General features: G+C 45.0%; 1 protein-coding gene across 3 annotated transcripts in view; it reads left to right on the forward strand.

The window, feature by feature from the left end:
• Positions 1–14,644, forward strand: part of RAD18 (RAD18 E3 ubiquitin protein ligase) — a 1,168,890-nt gene that overhangs the window by 501,708 nt on the left and 652,538 nt on the right. For all 3 annotated transcript variants that reach the window (XM_069643474.1, XM_069643473.1, XM_069643475.1), the window contains one exon: positions 2,420–2,604. In XM_069643474.1, the coding sequence (XP_069499575.1) occupies positions 2,420–2,604 (185 nt within the window). The remainder of the gene's footprint in view (positions 1–2,419; positions 2,605–14,644) is intronic.

Genomic DNA, 14,644 nt, shown 5'->3' on the forward strand with positions numbered 1-14,644 from the left:
TTGCTAACAAGCTATGAACTTAGTTGATTTCTTAAAATTAAGTGCAAACATACTGGAATGGATTTCAAACTTGTATTATATTACAGTGGCTTCATAGGTGGTCTGGACGCCTAATCGTTTTCTCTGGTGATACTCCATCTAATTTTCAAACTCTTGATTAACCCCTTTCCCTGTGTCCTTCGGTTCACAATGTTTGTACAAATTTTGCCGAAGTGGTGGCATGCAATATTTATTGCCAAACTCTGTTTCCCGATATCTCTTGAGACTTTCCCTTCAGTCCAAAGCATGACATATTTCTCTATACACTCCGTTTTTCGATGTCTCTATGGCGTATGCCTTCATGTCCCAGCAGGCAAAGAGTTTTGTGCTTTCAATATCTCACTGGCTGTAGGGTCCTTGACTGGAATCCTCCGCATGCATAATTCCTCTGCACATTGTTAATGTCTTTGTGGACATTTCCAAGCATTCAGCTGTTCGCCTGTTCTCATTCACTTTAGGAACTTTATCTCCAGGTTCTAACCAGCAGCCTCTTTTCTAACCACAAGATTGTTTTGTGGTCCTTGGAGCTTTCGCTACAAGTTCCAGACAGCAGCCACTCTTCAGTCGCTTCCTTCTACTACTTTATCTGTTTTTTCTTCAGACAGTTCTTTCTCCTTGGCTCTCCTGATTTCCTGCATTGACCATCTGCATACCTCTCTCCAGGTTGGTTCTTCTGCTCCATTCACCCGCAATGACCTTAGAATTAGGAAATAATCTCAGTCTGCATTGGTAATTAATCTAGTGTTTTACCCCTGCATCTCGCTTTAAACCCACCTCTTTGTCATCTTGCTTTTCTCTATTCTGAAAATGATTTACATCTTGTCCTATGCAAATAACAATGGGGGTCATGGGAGACTCTCTGCCAGACATGAGTCCTGGTTACAAGAGCCTTACCCAGAGGCTTTAGCTCACTATCTTTCACAGAGGAGGAATATCCTAAAGATATCAGTCTTTGTCCTGCCCTGGGGCAGTCCATCACCGAAATGCTAGGCAATTCTCCTCTGAACAAGAGTACCAGCAGCAACCCCAGACACATGTTTCAGTCAGGTTGAACCTCATCAGTAGGGTGTAGCTGTGCCTCTAAGAATAGTGAGCAAGGGGTCCACGTCTGGATTCCGCTAGTAACTTAGGGTGAGACCCAAAGCTACTTGAAATAAGCAAATAACAATGGGGGTCCTGGGAGACTCGCTGCCAGACATGAGTCCTGGTTACAAGAGCCTTACCCAGAGTATTTAGCTCACTATCTTTCACAGAGGAGAAATATCCTAAACATATCAGTCTTTTTCCTGCCCTCGGGCAGTCCAGCACCGAAATGCTAGGCCATTCTCCTCTGAACAAGAGAACCAACAGCAACCCCAGACACATGTTTCGGTCTGGTTGAACCTCATCTTGTCCTCACAACATAATACAGGATCAGTGTCCATCATCTCCCTCTCATATGGCTGAATAGCTTGGACTATCCCTGGCACCCCCATGTGTCTTCTACCTGGAGTCCAGGTAGTAGCCTACACATCCTGGTTACTTATATGATGATAACAAAAATAGTAGTAGGGTTAGCATCAGCTATACTTTCCTATTAAATTCAGTTTCCAGTGTTGCTCAGTATCAAACTTGTATTTGTTTTAATTAAATACTTCTCCATCCTCAATGCAATATTACAAAATTCACAATTGGCACAATTGTAAATTACGGCCACATCATTGATATACGTGTGTTATTATCTCCACCTAATGTAAACAAACAAGTGCATGAATTAACGGCTTATTCAGCGGAATGCAAAAACATATTTGTATCTGTTGCAAAATTCTACACTACCCAACAGATGGTACATCCTATGTTTTATCATAAGATGAAAATGTAGTCCAACATGTTTCTGTTTGTTAAATCAATTATAACATTCTTCTGGGAAATCCCAAGTTATAAACTGTCTTCTCTACACAAGAGCTCTGAGAAGATTACTTTGCTCCTCAGGTTTCCTTTGAACTCTCATTCACCCAGTATGCTCCTGTTCCCACCCCTCCAATGGTTCTTCTTTCCGTCCTAGGTGGCCACCAACTGCATCACGTTTCCATGGGAAAAAAGTAGTCTGTTCCTACTGGTCTTGATATCATGTAGATCACAGACCATAAGACCCGAGCAGTAGTAGTTAATGAAATAACGCACTATGGATAGTAGGTACGTCATTGATCCCCACCTGACCGTTAGTACTGCAAACTAATTGGAAATGGATAGTTATTGTCTGTTGTCAGTTATACTAGAGTTGTGCAACAGGGTTATGCTGAATTCAGTTTTTGAGAATGTGTCAGCTTGTGGGATATGCGAAAAGCCAATACATTTGTTCAACTGACTGTAGTTAATTGGTTATATTTTTGTTCTGCAGTTCTGCCCAGAAGAGGAAGACAATGGCCAAAGTGGTGTACAACCTCCTTTCCGATCGCGATTTGAGGAAAAGGCTTAAGGAAGTGGGATTGTCGTCCCACGGAACTAAACAGCAGTTGATTAAGAGACATGTGGAGTTTGTACATATGTTCAATGCTCAGTGCGATTCCCTAAATCCCAAATCAGGTGAGCCTAGTGTTGATTTGGCTTTCAATGAAATTGTCGTAATATGAAGTGTATTTTTTAAAGCTTCTGCGGTCGTGTCCCCACAACCGAACATCCATATAAATAGATAGGGTGCAGGAGTTGACAGGGCTAATGATGATATGGGCAAAGCCATTATAAAAAAAGGGGAAAATGACATGACAACTGTTAAAATGTCACAGCCACACAGTTCATATACAAAATGCTAGAGGTGTTACCATGTACAACCATTTTTAATCTGTGCTATTGCAGAACCTCTGAGGCTATCAGAATATTGAATTATGAAAAATGCACTGGCATGAAATAATGTAGTGTTGTACAAAGTAACAATGGAATCCAAACTTTAAAAAATTAACACCTACATTCCTCCTTTAACAGTGATCAACCATCTAAAAGAATGTAAATCATAGCAGAAAACATGAGTAATGCAGAGTGCTAGAATCCTGGTCCTAGAGGTGCGCTCTAGTGTTTTGAAGCATCCATTTGTTGCAGGGACATTTAAAATCCTGGCACCGCAAGGAAGATGGAGTTGCACTATTCCTGACGTGAGTCGGAAACTGAGCTGCAGAGCAGCTGCATCGGGACAGAGAAACACTGGCACCTTTGTAAGAAGTTCAGAGTGAAAAAGTTTGCCGCAAGCAGCCCCACAGCGAGGGACGCTGGTGAGAGGCGGTTCAGGCACGTCGAACACCAGAGGATAGACGGGACGTCAGGAGAAGGAAAAGAGAGAAGGAGGGTCGCAGAGAATGCCGAAGCAGCCAAGCAATACTGGTGAGGCCAGGGAAGGGAAGTGGGACACGGGAGCGCTTTGCAGCATATACCGCAGGCTGCTAGAAGGCAAATACAGTTGCCAGGCCACCACAGATAGGGGAGCCGGGATGCTGGGCGCCATTGAGAAGGAGGCAAAGCAAAGAGGGTCGAGGACCCAATCTTTATCAGAACTGAATTGTTACATGTGGAAAAAGTCCAGAAATAACCAGGCAGCCGGTCGCAAGTCTGGATGTAAGAGAAAGAGAATAAGCAATGGCAGGAGAGTATACCAGGCAAATGTGATTGTGAGTTTGGAGACCTGACCCAGAAGGAAAAGGGAACGTTGTAAAGCTCTGGCAGGCGAGTAGATCAGGCAGGGTGTTTGCAGGTAGAGCACCAGCAACAACTATAAAGAAAGGCATTGACGGTTGCAAGTCGAGGACCCACAACCCAGTTTAAAGAGAGACATTGAAGACAGGCACTTGGAAGAGTGTGAAACCCAGGGGAAGGGAAATATACCCTTTGGTTTGGGAAATTGACTTAACTGTGACTTATTAAGCAAGTCAAGGGGAGAGTGTGGGTCTGAAGGAAAGGAAGCCATACTGGATTGGTAAATTACCTTTTGCCAATAAAAGGAATTATGATTGAAGGTCAAGAAGAAGTTGAGAAACTATGCAGAAGGGATATTTCTCTCCTTTGAAAATCGTAGAACCTTGCAGATCTTCGATCATTTGTTTATTTTTGCACCATTTTGGAACTTTATGTTGGAACATTAAATACTCCTACATCTCGCCCCCTTTCTTCCTTAATTTTGCTACATTCCATCCTTCGGGGCAGTACTGGAGCACTTTTGTAAAAAAGCATAAACATTTTTGGTTTTTGTCCTTCTTTAATTTTTACGCGGGGTGCCACACGTGGCCGTAACCCCACCCTCTTGAGCTTAGCCCTGCGCATCACCCATCAGTCCTTTTCTCGGCACGATCGGGGCTGGATGCACTAGCATCACTGGGAATGTTTCTTTTTATTCTCTTTGTCCTTCCTTCCTGCTCTGATTCCACGGTCATCTAGTTCTCCGTCTATGCCGCAGCATCTGGGATTCGTGTCCTGTTATTTATGCGAATGTCGTCCCACGATTAGGATCATGGTGGTACCAGTTCTGCTGAGGGGGCAAAGAAAGCTGTCACGGACCACATGCCTTTTGGTACCGGCTCTGCTGAGGTTCCTCCACTTGAGGCTAATTTTGCAACAGTTCCTAAGATGTCCAGTAAACATCCAAGAGCTGCCAGCACCGGTTTGGCTGGGGATCCTTGTGTCAAGACTAAAGTTTTACTCAAGTCCCCTGACTCCCCAAGAGGAGACAATTGCCTCCCTTTTTCCTGTGTCGCGGCCCAACCTCCATGTCCATGGCATCCATTTTGGATACCTCTCTTACACCAACGTTCACGAAGTCTGGTGCTGGGAGCATTTCTTTTGCGGCTGAGCAGCCTTTTCCCGTTCCTCCCTTCATTCGATTGGCATGCTCGGGCACCGCTGCCTCATACAGTCTTGCTACCTCCTAGTTACGCGCCACTGATCTATGTGGATCCAGCCGGTGGTGGGCCCTCCTGGCAACGGTCCTCATTGCGTTCACGGGGGTATGCCCCTCGTGAGCGGCCTCTACCTGTTCCAGCACCTAGACATTCGTCTGAGGATGCGTTTTTTGGGAAGTTTCAGACACTCATACACTCCATGAGGGCGTATTTTAAGGGTCTTTTCAGGGAAATGTACCCTGAGCCTCCTGTTCCACCTCCTGTTCCGGCGGTACCTACGCAGGTCCCTGACAGGCACCTTTGCCTGTCGGACCTCCTCCACCACTCCCTCCTCTGCCCCCGCTTTCTCCCATAGAGAAGACGCTGGCAGCGCAGGATAACACTTTAAAACCTGAGGCGTTAGTAACCAAACCGCCAAATCTGTATCGGTCCTGGTGAAAGCTCCAGCTAAGGCCCCTTATACACAGGGTCCCAAACTCGGTCCTTCTATGGATTCAGGAGGTTTCAGGATCGCTGTGCGTGCCGAACTGACGCTCCGGTTGGTGGGCCCCGCCGAAAGCAACAACGGCAAGGTGGTCGATTTTTCTCTCGCCCATCAGCCTCCTCTCCAGGGACAGGTAGTCTCCCTGCCGACAAATCCTCAAAGTGATATTTTTTCTCAGTCACACGAGACTCCGGTGGGAGGACGAATCTCGTCTCATCTGGAGGCGGGGCAGACCATCACCGAAGACCGGTTTTGTCCATCACTCGGGCGGGCTTTTGCTTGCCCCTCCCCTATTCCCTACCCTTCAACCCTCCCTTCCAGCAGATCGGGTCGCCCTCCCTCAGAGCCAAGGTACAGAAACTTCTAGACCTCAGAGTGGTGGAATCTGTTCCCCTCAGTGAGCAAAGGGAGTGCTTCTATTCCCGTCTGTTCACAGTGCCCAAACCCAACCAGGCTGGCCTGCGCACTATCCACAATCTTTCCCAGTTCAATCTTTCACTTCCCCAAGAGAAATTCAAGATGATCACGCCTTGCCAAATAAAGTCCTCTCTTCGGAAGGGCAACTGGCTCAGCGTAGTGGATCTTCAGGACGCATACATGCACATCCTGATATGGAGCCTGTAACCGGAAATATCTGCGGTTCTCCCTGGGAGAGGAACACTTCCAATTCTGTGTGCTCCCTTTTGGTCTCAACTCTGCGCCTTGCCTGTCTGAGCTTTCCTCAAGCTACAGGGCTTTCATGTATATCCATACCTGGACGATTGGCTCCTGTGCAGTCCTTGCCCACAGACGGCATCGATCAATCTCCAGTCTCTCCTCCAGCTCCTGTTCCACCTTGGGCTGTCAGTGGACTGGCGTAAATCTTCCATGACGGTCTCAAGACCTGATTTTTTGGGTTGCCGTTGGAATACGGTCAGTATCAAGGTTTTCCTAACGGCGTCCAGGATTGTGGACCTATCAACCACGTGTCAGCTCTTCTTCCAGCCTTCACGCATGACGGCTTGGTGGTGCCAAAGACTTTTGGGCCTCATGGCTTCTTACATGCTAGCCCTTCCCTTTTCACGTCCGATGGCGAGGCGTACTCAGCTGGCTCTTCGCAGCTCTTGGTCTCAGGCTTCAGACCCGGATTCCAAGATAATCCCAGTTCCATCCTGCATGACGTTGGATCTACAATGGTGGTCCTCGATCAGCAACCTTTCAGTGGGTGCCTCTTTTCAGGAGCCCTGCCCACAATTGACGGCTACCATGGACTCCTTCCTTCTGGGGTGGGGTGTGACGCTGTGTCATCTCTAGGTATTCGACCTTTGGACACTTCAGAGCAGGCAGCTTCATATCAATTATTGGAACTCCTGGCTGTTTTTCTGGCACTCAAAGCTTTTTAACTGTCTATCATGAACAAGGTAGTCCATGTTCGCACAGACAAATTCAGTGGCGATGTTTTACATTAACAAGCAGGGTGGCACCAAATCACCACTCCTTGTGGACCTAGCCATACAGATTTGAGAATGGGCCATCCAACACAAGGTTTGGCTCCTAGCTGTACGCATCCCGGGTCACATCAATGTAACTGCATCCACCAGTCAGCAGCCAGTTACGAGTGGGAATTGAACAGCGATGTTCTCTCCAACATTTTTTGCCAATGGGGCACTCCAGAAGTGGATCTCTTTATGACTTTTACAAACAATAAGCTTCCTCTGTATGCATCCAGAGACTGCCTCGGGGTGTCCTCCCTGGGAGACGCTCTCGAGATTCCGTTGCACAACATGAAGTCTTATGCTTTTCCTCCACTGCCTCTGATTCATCAGTCACTCTGGAATGCTATGAATTGCACTCTCCTCTTCATAGCTCCTTGGTGGCCAGCCAGATTCTGGTTTCTGTCGATTCTTCCTCCAATCAGATTGTTGTTGACTCCCGACCTTCTTCACCAGAGCGATTGCTAGATGTGGCACCCATCCCCCACAATTGTTCAGCTTGGCAGCCTGGTGCCTGAATTCGGATCTTTAGCGCAGTTTAATTTGCCTGACGACAACATGCGCATTATCCAAGCAGCCAGAAAACCTTCTATAAGGGCTCAATATAGGAGCAAATGGCTCCGCATTTGCCACTGGTGCTTAGCTGAACAGCTTGACCCCAGGCACGCTACGGTTGACATAGTTCTATCATTCGTGTCTCACCTCGCAGCTTCGGGCATTATGTCTTGTCTTGCAGGACTCACTTGTATGCCATCGCAGCCTACCTGTCCTCGGACAGCTGTTCCTTTTAATTGACTAATCCAGTCATTAAAGGGCATTTTGCGGATCTGCTTCATCATTTCCCACCGGTGCGCGCCCCTCATCCCAAATGGGATTTGGATGTGGTCCTCACTGCATTATACCCAGCCTACCAGTTAACGTGCATATCTTGCCCTTTTACGCATGTAAATATGGCAAATATGGACCATTTAATTTTGTAATGCGTACCATGTACGCTTTGATTTATTCATTAAAAAAAAAAATACTTTCCACCACTAGATGGCAATGTAGCATTTCTTTTGTCAGCAGCATAGCCTTCTTATGCATGATGGTGAATTTCCAACTAAAAGACCAAATCTGTGACAGCTAAGCGAGCAACACAATAAAGCACGCACCCTTTTAAAATGTGTTCATACCCATAACGTATGTGTTGGATAAGTTTTACTCTCTTGCAGAGGAGAAAACAAATTTTTACTCTCTTGAAATTGCATTTACACTCTAATTTGAAAAATCATGCGTAAAATACTCCCACCTCAAAATCTTATCTGGAGCACTGATTATGCCATAAACCGTTTGAACCCATGTTTACTACCGATCGCAAATACCTTTCTTGGAAGGTCTCTTTTCTGATCGCAGAGACATGATAAGGGGAGTAAGTGAGCGCCAAGCTTTTTGTGTGGAACATCCGTTCCTCACTTTCCATAAGGATATGGTTGTGCTTCACACTCATCCTTCCTTCCTGCCTAAGGTGGTTACTGATTTTAATTTGAACCAATCAATCTCCTTACCTGTTTTTTTTCCTAATCCGGCATCAGATGCCGAGAGAGTCTTACACAATCTAGACTTCAAGCGAGCCCTGAAATTTTACCTCAATAGAACAAGTGAACTCAGGGGCTCCTCACAACTCTTTGTCACATTCGAAGATCCGAAAGGGAAACCGGCTTCCAAAGCAACCGTCTCTCGATGGATTGCCTCCTGTATTTCAGAAGCCTATAGCATTCAAGGCCTTCAACTTCCGAAAGTCATCCATGGTCATCTTGTACGTCGCAAAGCAGCTGCTGTTGCCTTTCAGACGTATGTCCCTTGGGATACCATTGCCAAGGCTGCTACCTGTGTTTCCACATCAGATTTTTGTAAGCATTACTGTTTGAACCTGAGCTCCAGGGCTGATGCCCAATTTGGCCAGGCTGTTCTTAAGAACTTATTCCAGTAAGGTTTTTTTCCATCCACCCGAGTTAACTATGGTGCGTGCTTGGGAATCTGTGACGTGTATGGAGGGAAGGGGACGGGACGTATTAGTATAACAAAGTTACTCACCGGAGTGACTACCTGAATCCTAATCCATAGTCCCCTTTCCTCCATACGCCCGCCTGCCGTCCCCTCTAAAAAGTATCCTCTATTATTGCTTAAAGGGTCTCAGACCTTGTGTTAGAAAAGGGCGATGCGCGGGGTGGAGCTCAGGAGGGCGGGGTTACAGCCAATGTGTGGCACACCACGTAAAAATAGAAGGACAAAAATCCCAAAATGTTTATGCTTTTTTTACAAAAGCGCTCCGGTCCCGTCCCGAAGGATGGAATGTCCCATAAGTATGGAGGATAGGGCACTATGGACCAGGAGTAAGGTAGTCATTACGGTGAGTAACTTTGTTAGTATGCTACAGCTGGCCAGTTGAAAGACTTGTTTGAGTCAGGATAGGATTTGGACACAGGACCGAGAATGCTTTATTTTTGGACATTCGGCTGCTGACATCCTTTAGTTTCGTTGAGGCAGGGAAACCCCTCATAGTGCTGGGGTTGAGATAGGTCTTTCTCCAACCCTTATTTTACTTTAATGAGACTCTATAACAATCATCACAATGCTTCTGTGTCTGAGTCTTACTCCTGATTCATTACACTACACAAAAATTGATATAAAGAACTGCTAATCCTAGTTCCTTATAAGTGTTTCATCACCAAGAGATGATGTTAGAACATATATTTAAGCATGATGGATGCCAATTCTTGGGGAAAACAGTTTAGAATTTGTGTATTCACAAAACACCCAATTTGTTTCAGACAATTATTGCTTAGACTGCACACTAAAGCCTTTATCCACTAAAACATATAATTGACCTGCAGTTTTGTATGCGTCATTTTAACTATCCACTTAGATGAGCATGTAGAGTGTGACATTTATTTCCCCAAAAGGCATTTTTTCCAACATTATAGGCAGAATCGATGTCACTGGATCTATGGACTCCAACTCCCAGAAAGCCTCAGGTACTGAGATGTGGAAGAGGAAAGAGTTTATATGGATCAAGAGAAACACCAAGTTTAACGTGCAGTCTAGTTTTTTGGGTAGGTCTGAGTGAGCGGGACATTTAAGAATGGTGTCCGCCAGCGCCATGTTATGCTGGAGAATGCTTGTGCAAACCCTGTATGCCCCAGAGCTTAGGATCTGAGATATTCAGTGCTTGACTCCCACACGCGATGGTGTGATTAAAAAAGAGTGGTAGCTAATTTGGGTTAATAATCACCATCATTTAACTTTATTCTGCCATGATACATTACTATCACAACGATGGGGTGTGGCCTGGGCTCATGTAGTGAAGATGTGACTGCTTGGTGCTCCCACTGAGATCCTGCACTAGATCCTCTTTTTTTTTTTTTTTTATTGGTCTCAATACAAACCTTTAAAATGTTACACAAATCGCACAACACAAACATCCCTCCCATCCCATCATCCAATGATACTGCCACCGAATGGTTAAAAACCATCTTCGGCTCTTCTAATATTGTTTCACAGACAGTTTGGTCTCACAGGCTGTTCGTTAGCCTGGCTTCGATCACCGCTAACGGGGACGTCAAAGGCAATATTAATTTCATATGAGTGCCGTTACACATTCTCAACCACCACTCCTCCGCACACAGCGATGGATGATCATCGCTCTAGTGACCCAAATGTATTGATCTCACATCTTTCAGTTTAGGGCAGAACAGCACCAAATGTTTAAGTGTCTCAACTTCACTGTCACAAAGCCGGCACGAAAGATTCAAGCCTACATTACATGCCCATGTACTTGTCCACTCTTTGGTTTTCAAAGCATTTAAGTGAAACAGTATGAAAAGTCTTCCCGCTTAGGGATTCGGGAACAGATGTATATATTTTTGTAGAACATTGAAACCTCTTGCCTCAATGGGTGAATTACTCATCACTCTAGAAGCGGATCTCTCAGCACACGTGATCTCCCAATCTGCCCGCCATATTTTCAACTTCGCCGCAGTAGGATTGGAATGAAGAGTTTCCAACTTGATGTCATAATCTAGTAAGAGCTTTTCGCAGCGTTTGATCCACAATGAGACAATATCAGCATCATGAAGAATTTGGAATTGGAAGATTTTCTCACTCGCTCGTGATTTACGAAATAGGGCCAAAAAGTTCCAGCTAATACGTGCGTGTAAGGATATTGGGGCCAATTCATACCTTATACACGCTGTTGGTATACCACTTGGTAAGCCTAAGGCTTTTGACCAAAAGGTGTTCTCTAGCTTTGCCCAGTGAGTATGCGTGCAACCCAGAGCGTTTTCAGCTCCGTAAGTTAGAATAGGAGACACCTTTTGTTCGTAAAAGTTTCGTATAGGTATCAGTGAGAACTTTCCAAATCTTCCTTGCAAGAGTAGTGCCGACAGGCCAGTTGACCGCATTTCCTCTTTGATTCCGTGATCCACGAGCCATCATAAATGCTGGAATTCAACATCATACCTAGGTATTTTACACTTTTAGAAATGCGTACAGAGTCATTGCCTAACTTCCATACAAACTTTGAGTCTGTTGAATGTTGTGCGGCATTTAGGTTTTTAAACACTAGGATTTCTCTTTTCGCTGCATTGATCTTCAACTTGTTCAGGGTCACCTATTTTTGGACTGCCTCGAGCTTTCTTTGTAAACCAATAGGAGTTACATCTAGAGTGACCAAATCGTCCGTGTAAAGCACCCAGCTGACGTGCGACAGGTGGAGCTTTGGTGGAAATGCTTGCACCGAGTTTATTGTGACACCAATATCTGAGATGAAAAGACTGAAGATTGCAGCTGCTAAAGGGGCAACCCTTTTCACCCCCTTGTGCGTCTTGATCGGAGCAGATAGGTTGCCCAATTGATCTAAATGGATTCTGATGGAAGTTTCCGTATGCAGCTCTTTAATGGCCTCTAACAAACCAGCCGGGCAACCCCACACGCCCAGCTTTTGCCGAGTATCTCCCGGTCTATCATGTCGAATGCACTAGAAAAGTCAACGAAAGCAAGATATACTTTAGTATTGGTGCGTATCGCCTCCATCTTCAGCAAATTCAAGATTAGTAGATTAAAAGCACAGCCGACGTTTCTCACGAAACCCGCTTGTCTTTAGTCTACTCGTTTTGCTATTTGAGCCCATTTGGTCAATTTCTTTTGAAGCACATCTTTCCCAAAACATCCAATAATGCCACCGGGCAATATTTTTTTGGAGAAGTTCCGTCACCTTTCTTAAAAATTGGAACAATTGTACCGGTTTTCCAAGAAGAGGGTGTCTGGTGATGCAGATTTATTCACTCAAATAATTCGAGACACAGGTCAGCCCAGCGATGAGGTAACTGTTTAATAGTGAAATTTGTCAGCCCAAATGGCCCAGGCACCCTGGAGCTTTTTGCTTTTATTATGTTGTCTCGGATTTCATCTCTCGAGAATGTTAGGTCCCACAGTGTTTCCTTGAAGACAGATGGTAGTGTGATATCATTATTCTTGCATTATAAGGTCTCGAAGTGAGACGCCCACTCCAACTCCGTCACCAGGCAGGCTTGCAAGGCACTCTGCGATGTTTCCATGCTATTTATAATGCGCCAAAACTCCCCACTGTTCTTATTTTTTTTAAGGTCTTCATCATTGCCTCGGTGTCTTGTTGTTGTAAGAGATTTATGCCCCTTTATCCAGTTTCTAAAGCATTGTTTCGACGCTCGGTTTCTTTAAGATCTTTCACACGGTGGCCCTTGATTGTTCCTACGAAGCTCAGCACGCATCAATCTCTTATGCTGCATGACGCTTCACGAAAAACAGTGGGTCTTTGTGAAGGACAGTTATTTTAGACCAATGTTTTTTGATTTGAACTGGGATAGTAGTGCGGCATATTCAACCTCCCAAGGTTCAGGCTTAAATTGATTACATAAGTAAGCCACCTCACGTTCGTTCAGCCTCAGTCTTCGTCTGTTCGCTTCAACCTGAACCTTCGTTGACCATTTATAGCCTGAATTAGGTTCGAGCATTAGGAATTCCATTCGCAACAATTTGTGATCACTGTTCTTCATGGAAAGGACTTTCAAGGATTTCAAAAGTGCATGTAGTGTGTCAGATGTAAAGATCTAGTCAATCGTTGATGATTGTTCATCACGCTGCCACGTTGACTTTGGTGGTATGTCACCTTGAGTACTGCCGTTTAGCATTGATAGTCCTTGTACATTTAGTTCTTCCATCCATTCCTTTGCTAGTTGTGCTTTATCTGATTTCTGAGGCTTAAAATAATCAATGTTCAAGCCTCCACGTACTATTATACCGGCCCTTTGTGTGGATTCAAGCAGGTTATCAATAATCATCGTTACTTGATCAATGAATGAATAGGTACCTGCTCGGCAATGATTCCAATACAGGTTTATTACCTGTATCACATCCACCTCGTTCTTCGCAAGGTTGATCTTACCCATCTCCGAGACTTGGATGTACGGCGTGTAGTTAGTAGATTTTATTAGGCGGTAGCCTGAAGAGCGCCTGATCATGGTTAGAAGGCCCGCCATCGGCCGACCCTTCTCAGCCTTGCTTGCAGGATTAAGGGCACATTCAAATTCTGAGGTGATGGGAATCTCACTCATCCAAGTTTCTTGAAGACAAACGAGATGGATATCTTGTAGCTAATTATTATTTAGTAAGTGGAGAAAGCCTCATGTGTTCCATGATGCGAAGGTACAGACTTGTACGGCTCTATCCGTCGGGAATTAGCTTCTGGGTTTTACCGTTCAATGATGTAGCAAGCCAGTTCCGACTTTGATCTTTAAGCAAGTGGCTACTTGACAAAACAGTCTCGCTGTTGTCAACAGCTCTGAGACTGTTTATGGTTATACAAATTTTGTCCATTGGACTGGTTCTCAAAGCTGAAAGCGGCTCGACAAAGGAAACAATATGTGGATCAGATGATGATGGCCCCATTTGTTTTAAAGGCTCACTTAGTGAACTATGGACTGCAAAAGCTTGGTCGATCGGAGAAGTAAGCTGTTTTGGCGCCGGTGTAGCTGATTGGGTCTCGTAAATTGATAAGACTGGGCGTGTTCTCCAGCATTTTTATTGTTGCAGTATCCATTATTTTGAAAATGTCAAAACTCAAAGACAATAAGTCTTCTCCAGCTTCAAGGATTGTACTTGCAATTATATTAGATTCGACATGCAGTACCACCTTGTCGTTGCGAGTTTCATCAGGAATCTTGACAATTTTTATGTCCCGAGAGCCCAGTGCACGTAGACGTGGAATATGGTGTAGTAGTCTTATTACGTTGGTTCGGTTCAGAATAAGCTTGTCGCATGACACCAAATCTCTCCAACATAAGTTTGACCACCTAGATGTAGTCCACATGTCAGTCCACGTCATGCCGGTATCAGGTATTAATATCGCCACATATATGGTCGCCGTAAATAATATCGCCGGGAAAATGTCCTGGCGATATTATTTGGGTGACCATATATATGGCGACAGGGGCAAAAAAAAGAAATTTGGGGGTTGCGGCGGTGTCCCCCGCATGTTCCATGCAATAATGTCGCCACAAAAAACGACCATTTTTCGGCGATATTTTTGCATGGCGATATTTTTGTGGCAACATTATTACATGGAACCCATCATACCCTTTGCTTGCCCACTGTTTTCAGCTGCTGGCTCACGTCTTTTTGGGAGACTGATGATGCTGTTCACAAAGTACTTGGAGCATTTCTTTCTCAGTCCAAACAAATGGGGTCCGTAGGCAGGCGACTTGGCTTCA

This window comes from Ambystoma mexicanum, chromosome 2p, assembly GCF_040938575.1.
Source record: "Ambystoma mexicanum isolate Mex_15411 chromosome 2p, UKY_AmexF1_1, whole genome shotgun sequence".
In the NCBI taxonomy this organism is placed as follows: Eukaryota; Metazoa; Chordata; class Amphibia; order Caudata; family Ambystomatidae; genus Ambystoma; species Ambystoma mexicanum.